General features: G+C 43.3%; 1 protein-coding gene across 1 annotated transcript in view; it reads right to left on the reverse strand.

The window, feature by feature from the left end:
* LOC129867767 (unconventional myosin-XV-like) overlaps positions 1-22500 on the reverse strand; it is a 414777-nt gene that overhangs the window by 287861 nt on the left and 104416 nt on the right. The window contains exons 6-7 of the mRNA XM_055941278.1: positions 15120-15210; positions 1399-1502 (exon numbers count right to left, since the gene is read on the reverse strand). Of these exons, the coding sequence (XP_055797253.1) occupies positions 1399-1502; positions 15120-15210 (195 nt within the window). The remainder of the gene's footprint in view (positions 1-1398; positions 1503-15119; positions 15211-22500) is intronic.

Below are 22500 nucleotides of genomic sequence, written 5' to 3' on the forward strand. Positions count from 1 at the left end.
TGGACCATAGGATAGAGGTTATAGACCAGAGGATAGAGGTTATAGACCAGAGGATAGAGGTTATAGATAGAGGTTATAGACCAGAGGATAGAGGTTATAGATAGAGGTTATAGACCAGAGGATAGAGGTTATAGACCAGAGGATAGAGGTTATGGATAGAGGATAGAGGTTATAGACCAGAGGATAGAGGTTATAGACCAGAGGATAGAGGTTATAGACCAGAGGATAGAGGTTATAGATAGAGAATAGAGGTTATAGACCAGAGGATAGAGGTTATAGATAGAGGATAGAGGTTATAGACCAGAGGGTAGAGGTTATAGACCAGAGGATAGAGGTTATAGACATATATATATACCAGATCATACTCACTGTTCCAGATATATATATATATACCAGATCATACTCACTGTTCCAGATAGATCTATATATACCAGATCATACTCACTGTTCCAGATAGATCTATATATACCAGATCATACTCACTGTTCCAGATAGATCTATATATACCAGATCATACTCACTGTTCCAGATAGATATATATATACCAGATCATACTCACTGTTCCAGATAGATCTATATATACCAGATCATACTCACTGTTCCAGATAGATCTATATACACCAGATCATACTCACTGTTCCAGATAGATCTATATATACCAGATCATACTCACTGTTCCAGATAGATCTATATACACCAGATCATACTCACTGTTCCAGATAGATCTATATATACCAGATCATACTCACTGTTCCAGATAGATCTATATATACCAGATCATACTCACTGTTCCAGATAGATCTATATATACCAGATCATACTCACTGTTCCAGATAGATCTATATATACCAGATCATACTCACTGTTCCAGATAGATATATATATACCAGATCATACTCACTGTTCCAGATAGATCTATATATACCAGATCATACTCACTGTTCCAGATAGATCTATATACACCAGATCATACTCACTGTTCCAGATAGATCTATATATACCAGATCATACTCACTGTTCCAGATAGATCTATATACACCAGATCATACTCACTGTTCCAGATAGATCTATATATACCAGATCATACTCACTGTTCCAGATAGATCTATATATACCAGATTATTACTCACTGTTCCAGATAGATCTATATATACCAGATCATACTCACTGTTCCAGATAGATCTATATATACCAGATTATTACTCACTGTTCCAGATAGATCTATATATACCAGATCATACTCACTGTTCCAGATAGATCTATATATACCAGATCATACTCACTGTTCCAGATAGATCTATATATACCAGATCATACTCACTGTTCCAGATAGATCTATATATACCAGATCATTACTCACTGTTCCAGATAGATCTATATATACCAGATCATACTCACTGTTCCAGATAGATCTCCACGTATTTCCCGAAGCGACTGGAGTTGTCGTTACGAACTGTTTTGGCATTTCCAAATGATTCCAGAAGAGGAGCTGCCTCAAGAATCTGCCAACGTATTCAGAGATAAAACATCACAATGAAAATACCATTATGTAGAACAAGTCCAGTGGATCTAGCTCCTCTTCAGAACCCAGCAGGTAGAACATACAGCTAGCTCCTCTTCAGAACACAGCAGGTAGAACATATAGACAGTGGAGCTAGCTCCTCTTCAGAACACAGCAGGTAGAACATGTTGACAGTGGAGCTAGCTACTCTTCAGAACACAGCAGGTAGAACATACAGCTAGCTCCTCTTCAGAACACAGCAGGTAGAACATGTAGACAGTGGAGCTAGCTCCTCTTCAGAACACAGCAGGTAGAACATACAGCTACCTCCTCTTCAGAACACAGCAGGTAGAACAGGTAGACAGTGGAGCTAGCTCCTCTTCAGAACACAGCAGGTAGAACATGTAGACAGTGGAGCTAGCTCCTCTTCAGAACACAGCAGGTAGAACATACAGCTAGCTCCTCTTCAGAACACAGCAGGTAGACAGTGGAGCTAGCTCCTCTTCAGAACACAGCAGGTAGAACATGTTGACAGTGGAGCTAGCTCCTCTTCAGAACACAGCAGGTAGAACATGTAGACAGTGGAGCTAGCTCCTCTTCAGAACACAGCAGGTAGAACATATAGACAGTGGAGCTAGCTCCTCTTCAGAACCCAGCAGGTAGAACATGTTGACAGTGGAGCTAGCTCCTCTTCAGAACACAGCAGGTAGAACATACAGCTAGCTCCTCTTCAGAACCCAGCAGGTAGAACATACAGCTAGCTCCTCTTCAGAACCCAGCAGGTAGAACATGTAGACAGTGGAGCTAGCTCCTCTTCAGAACACAGCAGGTAGAACATATAGACAGTGGAGCTAGCTCCTCTTCAGAACCCAGCAGGTAGAACATGTTGACAGTGGAGCTAGCTCCTCTTCAGAACACAGCAGGTAGAACATATAGACAGTGGAGCTAGCTCCTCTTCAGAACACAGCAGGTAGAACATACAGCTAGCTCCTCTTCAGAACACAGCAGGTAGACAGTGGAGCTAGCTCCTCTTCAGAACACAGCAGGTAGAACATGTAGACAGTGGAGCTAGCTCCTCTTCAGAACACAGCAGGTAGAACATATAGACAGTGGAGCTAGCTCCTCTTCAGAACCCAGCAGGTAGAACATGTTGACAGTGGAGCTAGCTCCTCTTCAGAACACAGCAGGTAGAACATACAGCTAGCTCCTCTTCAGAACACAGCAGGTAGAACATGTAGACAGTGGAGCTAGCTCCTCTTCAGAACACAGCAGGTAGAACATATAGTCAGTGGAGCTAGCTCCTCTTCAGAACCCAGCAGGTAGAACATGTAGACAGTGGAGCTAGCTACTCTTCAGAACACAGCAGGTAGAACATACAGCTAGCTCCTCTTCAGAACACAGCAGGTAGAACATGTAGACAGTGGAGCTAGCTCCTCTTCAGAACACAGCAGGTAGAACATATAGACAGTGGAGCTAGCTCCTCTTCAGAACACAGCAGGTAGAACATACAGCTAGCTCCTCTTCAGAACACAGCAGGTAGAACATGTAGACAGTGGAGCTAGCTCCTCTTCAGAACACAGCAGGTAGAACATACAGCTAGCTCCTCTTCAGAACACAGCAGGTAGAACATGTAGACAGTGGAGCTAGCTCCTCTTCAGAACCCAGCAGGTAGAACATGTAGACAGTGGAGCTAGCTACTCTTCAGAACACAGCAGGTAGAACATGTAAACAGTGGAGCTAGCTCCTCTTCAGAACACAGCAGGTAGATCAAGTCCAGTGGAGCTAGCTACTCTTCAGAACACAGCAGGTAGAACAAGTCCATTGGAGCTAGCTACTCTTCAGAACAAAGCAGGTAGGACACGTAGACAGTGGAGCTAGCTCCTCTTCAGAACCCAGCAGGTAGAACATGTAGACAGTGGAGCTAGCTCCTCTTCAGAACACAGCAGGTAGAACATGTTGATAGTGGAGCTAGCTCCTCTTCAGAACACAGCAGGTAGAACATACAGCTAGCTCCTCTTCAGAACCCAGCAGGTAGAACATGTTGACAGTGGAGCTAGCTCCTCTTCAGAACACAGCAGGTAGAACATACAGCTAGCTCCTCTTCAGAACACAGCAGGTAGAACATGTAGACAGTGGAGCTAGCTACTCTTCAGAACACAGCAGGTAGAACATGCAGACAGTGGAGCTAGCTACTCTTCAGAACACAGCAGGTAGAACATGTTGACAGTGGAGCTAGCTCCTCTTCAGAACACAGCAGGTAGAACATGTAGACAGTGGAGCTAGCTACTCTTCAGAACACAGCAGGTAGAACATACAGCTAGCTACTCTTCAGAACACAGCAGGTAGAACATGTAGACAGTGGAGCTAGCTCCTCTTCAGAACCCAGCAGGTAGAACATGTTGACAGTGGAGCTAGCTCCTCTTCAGAACACAGCAGGTAGAACATACAGCTAGCTCCTCTTCAGAACACAGCAGGTAGAACATACAGCTAGCTACTCTTCAGAACACAGCAGGTAGAACATGTAGACAGTGGAGCTAGCTCCTCTTCAGAACCCAGCAGGTAGAACATACAGCTAGCTCCTCTTCAGAACACAGCAGGTAGAACATGTTGACAGTGGAGCTAGCTCCTCTTCAGAACCCAGCAGGTAGAACATGTAGACAGTGGAGCTAGCTCCTCTTCAGAACACAGCAGGTAGAACATGTAGACAGTGGAGCTAGCTCCTCTTCAGAACACAGCAGGTAGAACATACAGCTAGCTCCTCTTCAGAACACAGCAGGTAGAACATGTAGACAGTGGAGCTAGCTCCTCTTCAGAACCCAGCAGGTAGAACATGTTGACAGTGGAGCTAGCTCCTCTTCAGAACACAGCAGGTAGAACATGTAGACAGTGGAGCTAGCTCCTCTTCAGAACACAGCAGGTAGAACATGTAGAGAGTGGAGCTAGCTCCTCTTCAGAACACAGCAGGTAGAACATGTAGACAGTGGAGCTAGCTACTCTTCAGAACACAGCAGGTAGAACATACAGACAGTGGAGCTAGCTCCTCTTCAGAACCCAGCAGGTAGAACATGTAGACAGTGGAGCTAGCTCCTCTTCAGAACACAGCAGGTAGAACATGTAGACAGTGGAGCTAGCTCCTCTTCAGAACCCAGCAGGTAGAACATGTTGACAGTGGAGCTAGCTCCTCTTCAGAACCCAGCAGGTAGAACATGTAGACAGTGGAGCTAGCTCCTCTTCAGAACCCAGCAGGAAGAACATGTAGACAGTGGAGCTAGCTCCTCTTCAGAACACAGCAGGTAGAACATGTTGACAGTGGAGCTAGCTCCTCTTCAGAACACAGCAGGTAGAACATACAGCTAGCTCCTCTTCAGAACACAGCAGGTAGAACATGTAGACAGTGGAGCTAGCTACTCTTCAGAACACAGCAGGTAGAACATGTAGACAGTGGAGCTAGCTCCTCTTCAGAACACAGCAGGTAGAACATACAGCTAGCTCCTCTTCAGAACACAGCAGGTAGAACATGTAGACAGTGGAGCTAGCTACTCTTCAGAACACAGCAGGTAGAACATGTAGACAGTGGAGCTAGCTCCTCTTCAGAACACAGCAGGTAGAACATACAGCTAGCTCCTCTTCAGAACACAGCAGGTAGAACATATAGACAGTGGAGCTAGCTCCTCTTCAGAACACAGCAGGTAGAACACGTAGACAGTGGAGCTAGCTCCTCTTCAGAACACAGCAGGTAGAACATACAGCTAGCTCCTCTTCAGAACACAGCAGGTAGAACATACAGCTAGCTCCTCTTCAGAACACAGTAGGTAGAACATATAGACAGTGGAGCTAGCTCCTCTTCAGAACACAGCAGGTAGACCATACAGCTAGCTCCTCTTCAGAACACAGCAGGTAGAACATGTAGACAGTGGAGCTAGCTACTCTTCAGAACACAGCAGGTAGAACATGTTGACAGTGGAGCTAGCTCCTCTTCAGAACACAGCAGGTAGAACATACAGCTAGCTACTCTTCAGAACACAGCAGGTAGAACATGTTGACAGTGGAGCTAGCTCCTCTTCAGAACACAGCAGGTAGAACATGTAGACAGTGGAGCTAGCTACTCTTCAGAACACAGCAGGTAGAACATGTAGACAGTGGAGCTAGCTACTCTTCAGAACACAGCAGGTAGAACATGTAGACAGTGGAGCAGAGACACTATATGTATATAGTATGTACAGTATTCACCATATAACAAGACGGGACACATGAAAATAAACATATGTACGGTATTCACCATATAACAAGACGGGACACATGAAAATAAACATATGTACGGTATTCATCATATAACAAGACGGGACACATGAAAATAAACATATGTACAGTATTCACCATATAACAAGACGGGACACATGAAAATAAACATATGTACGGTATTCACCATATAACAAGACGGGACACATGAAAATAAACATATGTACGGTATTCACCATATAACAAGACGGGACACATGAAAATAAACATATGTACAGTATTCACCATATAACAAGACGGGACACATGAAAATAAACATATGTACAGTATTCACCATATAACAAGACGGGACACATGAAAATAAACATATGTACGGTATTCACCATATAACAAGACGGGACACATGAAAATAAACATATGTACAGTATTCACCATATAACAAGACGGGACACATGAAAATAAACATATGTACGGTATTCACCATATAACAAGACGGGACACATGAAAATAAACATATGTACGGTATTCACCATATAACAAGACGGGACACATGAAAATAAACATATGTACAGTATTCACCATATAACAAGACGGGACACATGAAAATAAACATATGTACGGTATTCACCATATAACAAGACGGGACACATGAAAATAAACATATGTACGGTATTCACCACATAACAAGACGGGACACATGAAAATAAACATATGTACGGTATTCACCATATAACAAGACGGGACACATGAAAATAAACATATGTACAGTATTCACCATATAACAAGACGGGACACATGAAAATAAACATATGTACGGTATTCACCATATAACAAGACGGGACACATGAAAATAAACATATGTACGGTATTCACCATATAACAAGACGGGACACATGAAAATAAACATATGTACGGTATTCACCATATAACAAGACGGGACACATGAAAATAAACATATGTACAGTATTCATCACATAACATTATTACACCACTACATACAGAGCATTCAGACCATTTCACTTTTTACACATTTTGTTACGTTACAGCCTTATTCTAAAATTATTAAATTGTTTTTTTCTACACACAATACCCAATAATGACAAAGCAAAAACTTGTTTTTAGACATTTTAGCAAATTTATGAAAAATAAAAACAGAAATACCATATTTATATAAGTATTCAGACCCTTTGCTATGATACTCTAAATTGAGCTCAGGTGCATCCTGTTTCCATTGATCATCCTTGAGATGTTTCTACAACTTGATTGGAGTCCACCTGTGGTAAATTCAATTGATTGGACACGATATGGAAAGACACACACCTGTCTATATAAGGTCCCACAGTTGACAGTGCAAGTCAGAGCAAAAACCAAGCCATGAGGTCGAAGGAATTGTCCGTAGAGCTCTGAGACAGGATTGTGTCGAGGCACAGATCTGGGGAAAGGTACCAAACATTTCTTTAGCATTGAAGGTCCCCAAGAACACAGTGGCCTCCATCATTCTTAAATGGAAGAAGTTTGGAACCACCAAGACTCTTCCTAGAGCTGGCTGCCTGGCCAAACTGAGCAATCGGGGGAGAAGGGCCTTGGTCAGGGAGGTGACCAAGAACCCGATGGTCACTCTGACAGAGCTCCAGAGTTCCTCTGTCTAGATGGGAGAACCTTCCAGAAGGACAACCATCTCTGCAGCACTCCACCAATCAGGCCTTTATGGTAGAGTGGCCAGACGGATGCGACTTGTCAGTAAAAGGCACGACAGTTTGCCAAAAGGCTCCTAAAGGACTCTCAGACCATGAGAAACAAGATTCTCTGGTCTGATGAAACCAAGATTGAACTCTTTGGCCTGAATGCCAAGCGTCACGTCTGGAGGAAACCTGGCACCATCCCTACGGTGAAGCATGGTGGTGGTGGCAGCATCATGCTGTGGGGATGTTTTTCAGCGGCAGGGACTAGGAGACTAGTCATGATTGAGAGAAAGTTGAAAGGAGCAATGTACAGAGAGATCCTTGATGAAAACCAGCTCCAGAGCGCTCATGACCTCAGACTGGGGCGAAGGTTCACCTTCCAACAGGACAACAACCCTAAACATACAGCCAAGATAACGCAGGAGTGGCTTCAGGACAAGTCTCTGAATGTCCTCGAGTGGCGTAGCCAGAGCCCGGACTTCAACCCGATCTAACATCTCTGGAATGACGTGAAAATAGCTGTGCAGCAATGCTCCCCATCCAACCTGACAGAGCTTGAGAGGATCTGCAAAGAAGAATGGGAGAAACTCCACCAATACAGGTTTGCTAAGCGTGTAGCATCATACCAAAGAAGACTCAAGGCTATAATCACTGCAAAAGGTTCTTCAACAAAGTATTGAGTAAAGGGTCTGAATACTTATGTAAATATGATATTATTTATAAACCTATTTTTGCTTGGTAATTATGGGGTATTGTGATGTCATTATGGGGTATTGTGATGTCATTATGTGGTATTGCGATGTCATTATGGGGTATTGTGATGTCATTATGGGGTATTGTGATGTCATTATGGGGTATTGTGTGTAGATTGATGAGGGAAACAAATATTTCATCAATTTTAGAATAAGGCTGTAACGTAACATAATGTGGAAAAAGTGCCTAATCGCCTAACATCAGTGCCCGACCTCACTAATGTTCTTGTGGCTGAATGGAAGCAAGTCCCTGCAGCAATGTTCCAACATCTAGTGGAAAGCCTTCCCAGAAGAGTGGAGGCTGTTACTGCAGCAATGTTCCAACATCTAGTGGAAAGCCTTCCCAGAAGAGTGGAGGCTGTTACTGCAGCAATGTTCCAACATCTAGTGGAAAGCCTTCCCAGAAGAGTGGAGGCTGTTATAGCAGCAATGTTCCAACATCTAGTGGAAAGCCTTCCCAGAAGAGTGGAGGCTGTTACTGCAGCAATGTTCCAACATCTAGTGGAAAGCCTTCCCAGAAGAGTGGAGGCTGTTACTGCAGCAATGTTCCAACATCTAGTGGAAAGCCTTCCCAGAAGAGTGGAGGCTGTTATAGCAGCAATGTTCCAACATCTAGTGGAAAGCCTTCCCAGAAGAGTGGAGGCTGTTATAGCAGCAATGTTCCAACATCTAGTGGAAAGCCTTCCCTTAAGAGTGGAGACTGTTATAGCAGCAAAGGGGGGACCAACTCCATATTAATGCCTATAATTTTGGAATGAGATGTTCGACGAGCAGGTGTCCACATACTTTTGGTCATGTAGTGTATATATATCCAAATCTGGATACTGTCTACTATTTATTTTGCCAAAATAGAATGCAATGTGATAGTATGGTAATAGAGTGCAATGATAGTGTGGTAATAGAATGCAATATGATAGTATGGTAATAGAATGCAATATGATAGTATGGTAATAGAATGCAATATGATAGTATGGTAATAGAATGCAATGATAGTATGGTAATATAATGCAATATGATAGTATGGTAATTGAATGCAATATGATAGTATGGTAATAGAATGCAATGATAGTATGGTAATAGAATGCAATGATAGTATGGTAATAGAATGCAATATGATAGTATGGTAATAGAATGCAATATGATAGTATAGTAATAGAATGCAATGTGATAGTATAGTAATAGAATGCAATGATAGTGTGGTAATAGAATGCAATATGATAGTATGGTAATAGATTGCAACGTGATAGTATGGTAATAGAATGCAATATGATAGTATGGTAATAGAATGCAATATGATAGTATGGTAATATAATGCAATATGATAGTATGGTAATAGAATGCAATGATAGTATGGTAATATAATGCAATATGATAGTATGGTAATTGAATGCAATATGATAGTATGGTAATAGAATGCAATGATAGTATGGTAATAGAATGCAATATGATAGTATGGTAATAGAATGCAATATGATAGTATAGTAATAGAATACAATATGATAGTATAGTAATAGAATACAATATGATAGTATGGTAATAGAATGCAATGATAGTATGGTAATAGAATGAAATGTGATAGTGTGGTAATAGAATGCAATATGATAGTATGGTAATAGAATGCAATATGATAGTATGGTAATAGAATGCAATGTGATAGTATGGTAATATAATGCAATGTGATATTATGGTAATAGAATGCAATGATAGTATGGTAATAGAATGCAATGTGATAGTATGGTAATAGAATGCAATATGATAGTATGGTAATAAAATGCAATGTGATAGTATGGCAATATAATGCAATGTGATATTATGGTAATAGAATGCAATGTGATAGTATGGTAATAGAATGCAATGTGAAAGTATGGTAATAGAATGCAATGTGATAGTATGGTAATAGAATGCAATGTGATAGTATGGTAATAGAATGCAATGTGATAGTATGGTAATAGAATGCAATGTGATAGTATGGTAATAGAATGCAATGTGATAGTATGGTAATAGAATGCAATGTGATAGTATGGTAATAGAATGCAATGTGATAGTATGGTAATAGAATGCAATATGATAGTATGGTAATAGAATGCAATGTGATTGTATGGTAATAGAATGCAATATGATAGTATGGTAATAGAATGCAATGATAGTATGGTAATAGAATGCAATGTAATAGTATGGTAATAGAATGCAATATGATAGTATGGTAATAAAATGCAATGTGATAGTATTGTAATAGAATGCAATGTGATAGTATAGTAATAGAATGCAATGATAGTATGGCAATATAATGCAATGTGATATTATGGTAATAGAATGCAATGTGATAGTATGGTAATAGAATGCAATGTGAAAGTATGGTAATAGAATGCAATGTGAAAGTATGGTAATAGAATGCAATGTGATAGTATGGTAATATAATGCAATGTGATAGTATGGTAATATAATGCAATGTGATAGTATGGTAATAGAATGCAATGTGATAGTATGGTAATAGAATGCAATGTGATAGTATGGTAATAGAATGCAATGTGATAGTATCGTAATAGAATGCAATGTGATAGTATGGTAATAGAATGCAACGTGATAGTATGGTAATAGAATGCAATGTGATAGTATGGTAATAGAATGCAATGATGGTATGGTAATAGAATGCAATGTGATAGTATAGTAATAGAATGCAATATGATACTATGGTAATAGAATGCAATGTGATAGTATAGTAATAGAATGCAATGATGGTATGGTAATAGAATGCAATGTGATAGTATAGTAATAGAATGTAATGATAGTATGGTAATAGAATGCAATGTGATAGTATGGTAATAGAATGCAATGTGATAGTATGGTAATAGAATGCAATGTGATAGTATGGTAATAGAATGCAATGTGATAGTATGGTAATAGAATGCAATGTGATAGTATGGTAATATAATGCAATGTGATAGTATAGTAATAGAATGCAATATGATAGTATGGTAATAGAATGCAATGTGATAGTATAGTAATATAATGCAATATGATAGTATGGTAATAGAATGCAATGTGATAGTATAGTAATAGAATGCAATATGATAGTATAGTAATAGAATGCAATATGATAGTATGGTAATAGAATGCAATATGATAGTATGGTAATAGAATGCTATCTGATAGTATGGTAATATAATGCAATATGATAGTATGGTAATAGAATGCTATCTGATAGTATGGTAATATAATGCAATATGATAGTATGGTAATATAATGCTATCTGATAGTATGGTAATAGAATGCAATATGATAGTATGGTAATAGAATGCAATATGATAGTATGGTAATATAATGCTATCTGATAGTATGGTAATAGAATGCAATATGATAGTATAGTAATAGAATGCAATATGATAGTATAGTAATAGAATGCAATATGATAGTATGGTAATATAATGCTATCTGATAGTATGGTAATATAATGCAATATGATAGTATGGTAATAGAGTGCAATGATAGTATGGTAATAGAATGCTATCTGATAGTATGGTAATAGAATGCAATATGATAGTATGGTAATATAATGCTATCTGATAGTATGGTAATAGAATGCAATATGATAGTATGGTAATAGAATGCAATATGATAGTATGGTAATATAATGCTATCTGATAGTATGGTAATAGAATGCAATATGATAGTATAGTAATAGAATGCAATATGATAGTATAGTAATAGAATGCAATATGATAGTATGGTAATATAATGCTATCTGATAGTATGGTAATATAATGCAATATGATAGTATGGTAATAGAGTGCAATGATAGTATGGTAATATAATGCTATCTGATAGTATGGTAATAGAATGCAATATGATAGTATGGTAATATAATGCTATCTGATAGTATGGTAATAGAATGCAATATGATAGTATGGTAATAGAATGCAATATGATAGTATAGTAATAGAATGCAATATGATAGTATGGTAATATAATGCTATCTGATAGTATGGTAATATAATGCAATATGATAGTATGGTAATATAATGCAAGATGATAGTATAGTAATAGAATGCAATATGATAGTATGGTAATAGAATACAATGTGATAGTATGGTAATAGAATGCAATATGATAGTATAGTAATAGAATGCTATCTGATGGTATGGTAATATAATGCAATATGATAGTATGGTAATATAATAGAATATGATAGTATAGTAATAGAATGCAATATGATAGTATGGTAATATAATGCAATGTGATAGTATGGTAATAGAATGCAATATGATAGTATGGTAATAGAATGCAATGTGATAGTATGGTAATAGAATGCAATATGATAGTGTGGTAATATAATGCAATGTGATAGTATGGTAATAGAATGCAATGTGATAGTATAGTATTAGAATGCAATGATGGTATGGTAATAGAATGCAATGTGATAGTATGGTAATAGAATGCAATGTGATAGTATGGTAATATAATGCAATGTGATAGTATGGTAATAGAATGCAATGTGATAGTATGGTAATAGAATGCAATGTGATAGTATGGTAATAGAATGCAATATGATAGTATGGTAATAGAATGCAATATGATAGTATGGTAATAGAATGCAATGATAGTATGGTAATAGAATGCAATGTGATAGTATAGTAATAGAATGCAATGTGATAGTATGGTAATAGAATGTAATGTGATAGTATGGTAATAGAATGCAATGTGATAGTATGGTAATAGAATGCAATGTGATAGTATAGTAATAGAATGCAATGTGATAGTATGGTAATAGAATGCAATATGATAGTATGGTAATAGAATGCAATGTGATAGTATGGTAATAGAATGCAATGTGATAGTATGGTATTAGAATGCAATGTGATAGTATGGTAATAGAATGCAATATGATAGTATGGCAATTGAATACAATATGATAGTATGGTAATAGAATGCAATGTGATAGTATGGTAATAGAATGCAATGTGATAGTATGGTAATAGAATGCAATATGATAGTATGGTAATAGAATGCAATGTGATAGTATGGTAATAGAATGCAATGTGATAGTATGGTAATAGAATGCAATATGATAGTATCGTAATAGAATGCAATGTGATAGTATGGTAATAGAATGCAATATGATAGTATGGTAATAGAATGCAATGTGATAGTATGGTAATAGAATGCAATGTGATAGTATGGTAATAGAATGCAATGTGATAGTATGGTAATAGAATGCAATGTGATAGTATGGTAATAGAATGCAATGTGATAGTATGGTAATAGAATGCAATGTGATAGCATGGTAATAGAATGCAATGTGATAGTATGGTAATAGAATGCAATGTGATAGTATGGTAATAGAATGCAATATGATAGTATGGTAATAGAATGCAATATGATAGTATGGTAATAGAATGCAATATGATAGTATGGTAATAGAATGCAATGTGATAGTATGGTAATAGAATGCAATGTGATAGTATAGTAATAGAATGCAATATGATAGTATGGTAATAGAATGCAATATGATAGTATGGTAATAGAATGCAATGTGATAGTATTGTAATAGAATGCAATGATAGTATGGTAATAGAATGCAATATGATAGTATGGTAATAGAATGCAATATGATAGTATGGTAATAGAATGCAATGTGATAGTATGGTAATAGAATGCAATGTGATAGTATGGTAATAGAATGCAATGTGATAGTATGGTAATAGAATGCAATGATAGTATGGTAATAGAATGCAATATGATAGTATGGTAATAGAATGCAATATGATAGTATGGTAATAAAATGCAATGTGATAGTATGGTAATAGAATGCAATATGATAGTATGGTAATAGAATGCAATATGATAGTATGGTAATAGAATGCAATGTGATAGTATGGTAATAGAATGCAATATGATAGTATGGTAATAGAATGCAATATGATAGTATGGTAATAGAATGCAATGTGATAGTATGGTAATAGAATGCAATGTGATAGTATGGTAATAGAATGCAATGTGATAGTATGGTAATAGAATGCAATGTGATAGTATGGTAATAGAATGCAATGTGATAGTAATAGAATGCAATATGATAGTATGCTAATAGAATGCAATGTGATAGTATGGTAATAGAATGCAATGTGATAGTATGGTAATAGAATGCAATGTGATAGTAATAGAATGCAATATGATAGTATGGTAATTGGGACACAAACCAAGCTTTACTGAACCCAGACAGACAGAGAGGCAGAAACCAGCTACCTTAATCTGAGCAGCCCAGAGACACAGGGAGTCAGACACAGGGAGTCAGACACAGGGAGTCAGACACAGGGAGTCAGACACAGGGAGTCAGACACAGGGAGTCAGACACAGGGAGTCAGACACAGGGAGTCAGACACAGGGAGTCAGACACAGGGAGTCAGACACACAGGGAGTCAGACACACAGGGAGTCAGACACACAGGGAGTCAGACACAGGGAGTCAGACACAGGGAGACAGACACAGGGAGTCAGACACAGGGAGACAGACACAGGGAGACAGACACAGGGAGTCAGACACAGGGAGACAGACACAGGGAGTCAGACACAGGGAGACAGACACAGGGAGTCAGACACAGGGAGACAGACACAGGGAGTCAGACACAGGGAGACAGACACAGGGAGTCAGACACAGGAAGACAGACACAGGGAGACAGACACAGGGAGTCAGACACAGGGAGTCAGACACAGGAAGACAGACACATGGAGTCAGACACAGGGAGTCAGACACAGGGAGTCAGACACAGGGAGTCAGACACAGGGAGTCAGACACAGGAAGACAGACACAGGGAGTCAGACACAGGGAGACAGACACAGGGAGTCAGACACAGAAAGTCAGACACAGGGAGTCAGACACAGGGAGTCAGACACAGGAAGACAAGGTTAGGATACAGAAGAAGTGTGTGTGTGAGTGTGAGTGTCTGTTTACCTGTTGTGTAATGTTGTGTTTGTGGTGTATTGCTGCTAGGTAACGCAGCAGCAGTTTAGTGGCCTCAGTCTTCCCTGATCCACTCTCCCCACTGAAACACACACAGAACTTAATGTCAATATAAACACTAAGTAACACTGAAACACACACAGGCCACTACTGGATCTAAAGTTAGTGGTAAATACAAACAAAACACATGCTTTTGTCTAGGTCCCATAACCCAGATTTAAATGAATTTGTAATGACTCGTTTGAACAGTACACAAACTGAGTTCCATTTCTACAAATATCTTGGTATCTGGCTTGATGACAAACCGTCATTAAAAAACATGTCACTGAGCTGGTGAAGAAGTTCAAGGTTGGTTTCCTAACAGAAACAAAGCATGTCTGACTTTTGATAATAGGAAGGATATTGTCCAGGACACTTTTATGTCTATTGTAGATTCTGTGGATATTATCTATATGCCTGCAGCACTACACTTAAACCACTAGATGCTGTTTTCCACTGTGACTTCAGGTTAAATACTGGGGATGGTTCTAGAACTCACCATTGGGCCCTCAGGTTTATTACTGGTGATGGTTCTAGAACTCACCATTGGGCTCTTAGGTGTATTACTGGTGATGGTTCTAGAACTCACCATTGTTCTCTTAGGTTAAATACTGGTGATGGTTCTAGAACTCACCATTGGGCCCTCAGGTTTATTACTGGTGATGGTTCTAGAACTCACCATTGGGCCCTCAGGTTTATTACTGGTGATGGTTCTAGAATTCACCATTGGGCCCTCAGGTTTATTACTGGTGATGGTTCTAGAACTCACCATTGGGCCCTGAGGTTTATTACTGTTGATGGTTCTAGAACTCACCATTGGGTTCTCAGGTGTATTACTGGTGATGGTTCTAGAACTCACCATTGGGCTCTTAGGTTTATTACTGGTGATGGTTCTAGAACTCACCATTGGGCCCTGAGGTTTATTACTGGTGATGGTTCTAGAACTCACCATTGGGCCCTCAGGTTTATTACTGGTGATGGTTCTAGAACTCAACATTGGGCCCTCAGGTTTATTACTGGTGGTGGTTCTAGAACTCACCATTGAGCTCTTAGGTTTATTACTGGTGATGGTTCTAGAACTCACCATTGGGCTCTTAGGTTTATTACTGGTGATGGTTCTAGAACTCACCATTGGGCCCTGAGGTTTATTACTGTTGATGGTTCTAGAACTCACCATTGGGCCCTCAGGTTTATTACTGGTGATGGTTCTAGAACTCACCATTGGGTTCTCAGGTGTATTACTGGTGATGGTTCTAGAACTCACCATTGGGCCCTCGGGTTTATTACTGGTGATGGTTCTAGAACTCACCATTGGGCTCTTAGGTTTATTACTGGTGATGGTTCTAGAACTCACCATTGGGCCCTCAGGTTTATTACTGTTGATGGTTCTAGAACTCACCATTGGGTTCTCAGGTGTATTACTGGTGATGGTTCTAGAACTCACCATTGGGCCCTCAGGTTTATTACTGGTGGTGGTTCTAGAACTCACCATTGGGCTCTTAGGTTTATTACTGGTGATGGTTCTAGAACTCACCATTGGGCTCTTAGGTGTATTACTGGTGGTGGTTCTAGAACTCACCATTGGGTTCTCAGGTGTATTACTGGTGATGGTTCTAGAACTCACCATTGGGCTCTTAGGTGTATTACTGTTGATGGTTCTAGAACTCACCATTGGGTTCTCAGGTGTATTACTGGTGATGGTTCTAGAACTCACCATTGTTCCCTGAGGTTTATTACTGGTGATGGTTCTAGAACTCACCATTGTTCCCTGAGGTTTATTACTGATGATGGTTCTAGAACTCACCATTGTTCCCTGAGGTTTATTACTGGTGATGGTTCTAGAACTCACCATTGTTCCCTGAGGTTTATTACTGGTGATGGTTCTAGAACTCACCATTGTTCCCTGAGGTTTATTACTGATGATGGTTCTAGAACTCACCATTGTGTTTTGTATCATAAAGTGGGTTGGGCCTCTTTGTATGTAAGGAGAGCATTCTCTTGTTTTTATCTACAAAGCACTCAGGCAGAAACGTTGTATGTATCTATCATCATTATTTAAATTTAGACTTCCAAATGACCAGACCTGGTCTCAAGGTTAGATAACACTGGAGACCCCTTCGGTCTCCACAGAGTTAGGTAAAGCTGATTTTAGTGTTTTGGGGTCCTTTATGGGGAATAAGTCACAGAGCTGTCTGAGATGAGATGTTCTGGTCCTCCTGGGTCGTACAGGCCAGTGAACAGAGACCTCTATGTTGATAAACCTGTCTGTATCATTGATGTTCTGGTCCTCCTGGGTCGTACAGGCCAGTAAACAGAGACCTCTATGTTGATAAACCTGTCTGTATCATTGATGTTCTGGTCCTCCTGGGTCGTACAGGCCAGTGAACAGAGACCTCTATGTTGATAAACCTGTCTGTATCATTGATGTTCTGGTCCTCCTGGGTCGTACAGGCCAGTAAACAGAGACCTCTATGTTGATAAACCTGTCTGTATCATTGATGTTCTGGTCCTCCTGGGTCGTACAGGCCAGTAAACAGAGACCTCTATGTTGATAAACCTGTCTGTATCATTGATGTTCTGGTCCTCCTGGGTCGTACAGGCCAGTGAACAGAGACCTCTATGTTGATAAACCTATCTGTATCATTGATGTTCTGGTCCTCCTGGGTCGTACAGGCCAGTGAACAGAGACCTCTATGTTGATAAACCTGTCTGTATCATTGATGTTCTGGTCCTCCTGGGTCGTACAGGCCAGTGAACAGAGACCTCTATGTTGATAAACCTGTCTGTATCATTGATGTTCTGGTCCTCCTGGGTCGTACAGGCCAGTAAACAGAGACCTCTATGTTGATAAACCTGTCTGTATCATTGATGTTCTGGTCCTCCTGGGTCGTACAGGCCAGTGAACAGAGACCTCTATGTTGATAAACCTGTCTGTATCATTGATGTTCTGGTCCTCCTGGGTCGTACAGGCCAGTGAACAGAGACCTCTATGTTGATAAACCTGTCTGTATCATTGATGTTCTGGTCCTCCTGGGTCGTACAGGCCAGTAAACAGAGACCTCTATGTTGATAAACCTGTCTGTATCATTGATGTTCTGGTCCTCCTGGGTCGTACAGGCCAGTGAACAGAGACCTCTATGTTGATAAACCTGTCTGTATCATTGATGTTCTGGTCCTTCTGGGTCGTACAGGCCAGTGAACAGAGACCTCTATGTTGATAAACCTGTCTGTATCATTGATGTTCTGGTCCTCCTGGGTCGTACAGGCCAGTGAACAGAGACCTCTATGTTGATAAACCTGTCTGTATCATTGATGTTCTGGTCCTCCTGGGTCGTACAGGCCAATGAACAGAGACCTCTATGTTGATAAACCTGTCTGTATCATTGATGTTCTGGTCCTCCTGGGTCGTACAGGCCAGTGAACAGAGACCTCTATGTTGATAAACCTGTCTGTATCATTGATGTTCTGGTCCTCCTGGGTCGTACAGGCCAGTGAACAGAGACCTCTATGTTGATAAACCTATCTGTATCATTGATGTTCTGGTCCTCCTGGGTCGTACAGGCCAGTAAACAGAGACCTCTATGTTGATAAACCTGTCTGTATCATTGATGTTCTGGTCCTCCTGGGTCGTACAGGCCAGTAAACAGAGACCTCTATGTTGATAAACCTGTCTGTATCATTGATGTTCTGGTCCTCCTGGGTCGTACAGGCCAGTGAACAGAGACCTCTATGTTGATAAACCTGTCTGTATCATTGTACATCGTATGTGTTGGATGTGTTTCTGCAGGGTTCATCTGGAAAAGATACCCCTTGGTCTCAGAATGACTTCCCTGTCAAAATGAAGGTCACCCTTGGTCTCAGAATGACTTCCCTGTCAAAATGAAGGTCAGAAAACAAGTCTTTCCTTACGTCCCCACTGCCAACAGCTTACCGCTAAACACCATCATTATGACAGCCGTCCAGAGTGGACCGGCGTGTGCTCGGTGTAGGGTGACGGTAACGGGGAAGGTTTTCAGTTAACCAGAGACGGAGAGGTGAAACTTAACGCAGGAATGTGCTCACTGTGCCAACTTCACACTCCCTCTGAGACATGATATGATACCGGCCCAGACATGGCTGGTCTTTCCTTACAGGTGTCTCCTTCAGAACACAGCTAGGGTGTCCCAGACAGCAGGGGGGGGGTCCTTCAGAACACAGCTAGAGTGTCCCAGACAGCGGGGGGGGGGGGGGGTCCTTCAGAACACAGCTAGAGTGTCCCAGACAGCAGGGGGAGGGGTGGTCCTTCAGAACACAGCTAGAGAGTCCCAGACAGCAGGGGGGGAGGGGGGGGGTCCTTCAGAACACAGCTAGAGAGTCCCAGACAGCAGGGGGGGGGGGGGGGGGGGGTCCTTCAGAACACAGCTAGAGAGTCCCAGACAGGGGGGGGGGGGGGGGGGTCCTTCAGAACACAGCTAGAGAGTCCCAGACGGCAGGGGGGGGGGTCCTTCAGAACACAGCTAGAGAGTCCCAGACAGCAGAGGGAGGGGGGGGGGGGGTCCTTCAGAAAACAGCTAGAGAGTCCCAGACAGCAGGGGGGGGGGGGGGGGGGGTCCTTCAGAACACAGCTAGAGAGTCCCAGACGGCAGAGGGGGGGGGGGGGGGGGGGTCCTTCAGAACACAGCTAGAGAGTCCCAGACAGCAGAGGGGGGGGGGGGTCCTTCAGAACACAGCTAGAGAGTCCCAGACAGCAGAGGGGGGGAGGGGGGGGGTCCTTCAGAACACAGCTAGAGAGTCCCAGACAGCAGGGGGGGGGGGGGGTCCTTCAGAACACAGCTAGAGAGTCCCAGACAGCAGGGGGGGGGGGGGGGTCCTTCAGAACACAGCTAGAGAGTCCCAGACAGCAGAGGGGGGGGGGTCCTTCAGAACACAGCTAGAGAGTCCCAGACAGCAGGGGGGGGGGGGGGTCCTTCAGAACACAGCTAGAGTGTCCCAGACAGCAGGGGGGGGGGGGTCCTTCAGAACACAGCTAGAGAGTCCCAGACAGCAGAGGGGGGGGGGGGGGGGGGGTCCTTCAGAACACAGCTAGAGTGTCCCAGACAGGGGGGGGGGTGCTTCAGAACACAGCTAGAGAGTCCCAGACAGCAGAGGGAGGGGGGGGGGGTCCTTCAGAACACAGCTAGAGTGTCCCAGACAGGGGGGGGGGTGCTTCAGAACACAGCTAGAGAGTCCCAGACAGCAGAGGGGGGGGGGGTCCTTCAGAACACAGCTAGAGAGTCCCAGACAGCAGGGGGGGGGGGGGGGGGGTCCTTCAGAACACAGCTAGAGAGTCCCAGACAGCAGAGGGGGGGGGGTCCTTCAGAACACAGCTAGAGAGTCCCAGACAGCAGAGGGGGGGGGGTCCTTCAGAACACAGCTAGAGAGTCCCAGACAGCAGAGGGGGGGAGGGGGGGGTCCTTCAGAACACAGCTAGAGAGTCCCAGACAGCGCGGGGGGGGGGGTCCTTCAGAACACAGCTAGAGAGTCCCAGACAGCGGGGGGGGGGGGTCCTTCAGAACACAGCTAGAGAGTCCCAGACAGCGGGGGGGGGGGGTCCTGCAGAACACAGCTAGAGAGTCCCAGACAGCAGAGGGGGAGGGGGGGGGGTCCTGCAGAACACAGCTAGAGAGTCCCAGACAGCGGGGGGGGGGGTCCTGCAGAACACAGCTAGGGTGTCCCAGACAGCGGGGGGGGGGGGGGGGGGGGGTCCTTCAGAACACAGCTAGAGAGTCCCAGACAGCAGGGGGGGGGTTGGGGGTGTCCTTCAGAACACAGCTAGAGAGTCCCAGACAGCAGAGGGAGGGGGGGGGGGGGTGGGGGTGTCCTTCAGAACACAGCTAGGGTGTCCCAGACAGCAGAGGGAGGGGGGGGGGGGGGGGTCCTTCAGAACACAGCTAGAGAGTCCCAGACAGCAGGGGGGGGGGGGGGGGGGGGGTCCTTCAGAACACAGCTAGAGAGTCCCAGACAGCAGGGGGGGGGGGGGTCCTTCAGAACACAGCTAGAGAGTCCCAGACAGCAGAGGGGGGGGGGTCCTTCAAAACACAGCTAGAGAGTCCCAGACAGCAGGGGGGGGGGGGGGTCCTTCAGAACACAGCTAGAGAGTCCCAGACAGCAGGGGGGGGGGGGGGGGGTCCTTCAGAACACAGCTAGAGAGTCCCAGACAGCAGAGGGGGGGGGTCCTTCAGAACACAGCTAGAGAGTCCCAGACAGCAGGGGGGGGTCCTTCAGAACACAGCTAGAGAGTCCCAGACAGCAGAGAGGGGGGGGGGGGGGGGGTCCCTTCAGAACACAGCTAGAGAGTCCCAGACAGCAGAGGGGGGGGGGGTCCTTCAGAACACAGCTAGAGAGTCCCAGACAGCAGGGGGGGGGGGGTCCTTCAGAACACAGCTAGAGAGTCCCAGACAGCAGAGGGGGGGGGGGGGGGGGGCGTCCTTCAGAACACAGCTAGCGAGTCCCAGACAGCCGAGGGGGGGTGGGGGGGTCCTTCAGAACACAGCTAGAGAGTCCCAGACAGCAGGGGGGGTCCTTCAGAACACAGCTAGAGAGTCCCAGACAGCAGCAGGGGGGGGGGGGGGGGTCCTTCAGAACACAGCTAGAGAGTCCCAGACAGCAGGGGGGGGGGGGGGGGGGGGGTCCTTCAGAACACAGCTAGAGAGTCCCAGACAGCAGAGGGGGGGGGGGGGGGGGGGGGGTCCTTCAGAACACAGCTAGAGAGTCCCAGACAGCAGAGGGGGGGGGGGGGGGTCCTTCAGAACACAGCTAGAGAGTCCCAGACAGCAGGGGGGGGGGGGGTCCTTCAGAACACAGCTAGAGAGTCCCAGACAGCAGAGGGGGTGGGGGGGGGGGTCCTTCAGAACACAGCTAGAGTCCCAGACAGCAGGGGGGGGGTCCTTCTTACTGCCTTAACCCTGGAGCAACAGAAGTCCTTAAGAAACCTGTTAGTTCCAGCTCAACGTTTCCTAAACTCAGCTGATTCCACCTGAGGTCGATTATTGGAAGCAGGAAACGCTGGACTAGAGCGTATCAGGAGGAAGCAGCTGTGTAGTGCTAGGGAGGTCAACACACAACATGTGTTCCCCTCTGGGTCCCCTGGACCAAGTTTAGGAAATGCTGGACTAGAGCGTATCAGGAGGAAGCAGCTGTGTAGTGCTAGGGAGGTCAACACACAACATGTGGTCCCTTCTGGGTCCCCTGGACCAAGTTTAGGAAACGCTGGGCTAGAGCGTATCAGGAGGAAGCAGCTGTGTAGTGCTAGGGAGGTCAACACACAACATGTGGTCCCTTCTGGGTCCCCTGGACCAAGTTTAGGAAACGCTGG

Source organism: Salvelinus fontinalis, chromosome 2 (genome assembly GCF_029448725.1).
Source record: "Salvelinus fontinalis isolate EN_2023a chromosome 2, ASM2944872v1, whole genome shotgun sequence".
Classification (NCBI taxonomy): Eukaryota; Metazoa; Chordata; class Actinopteri; order Salmoniformes; family Salmonidae; genus Salvelinus; species Salvelinus fontinalis.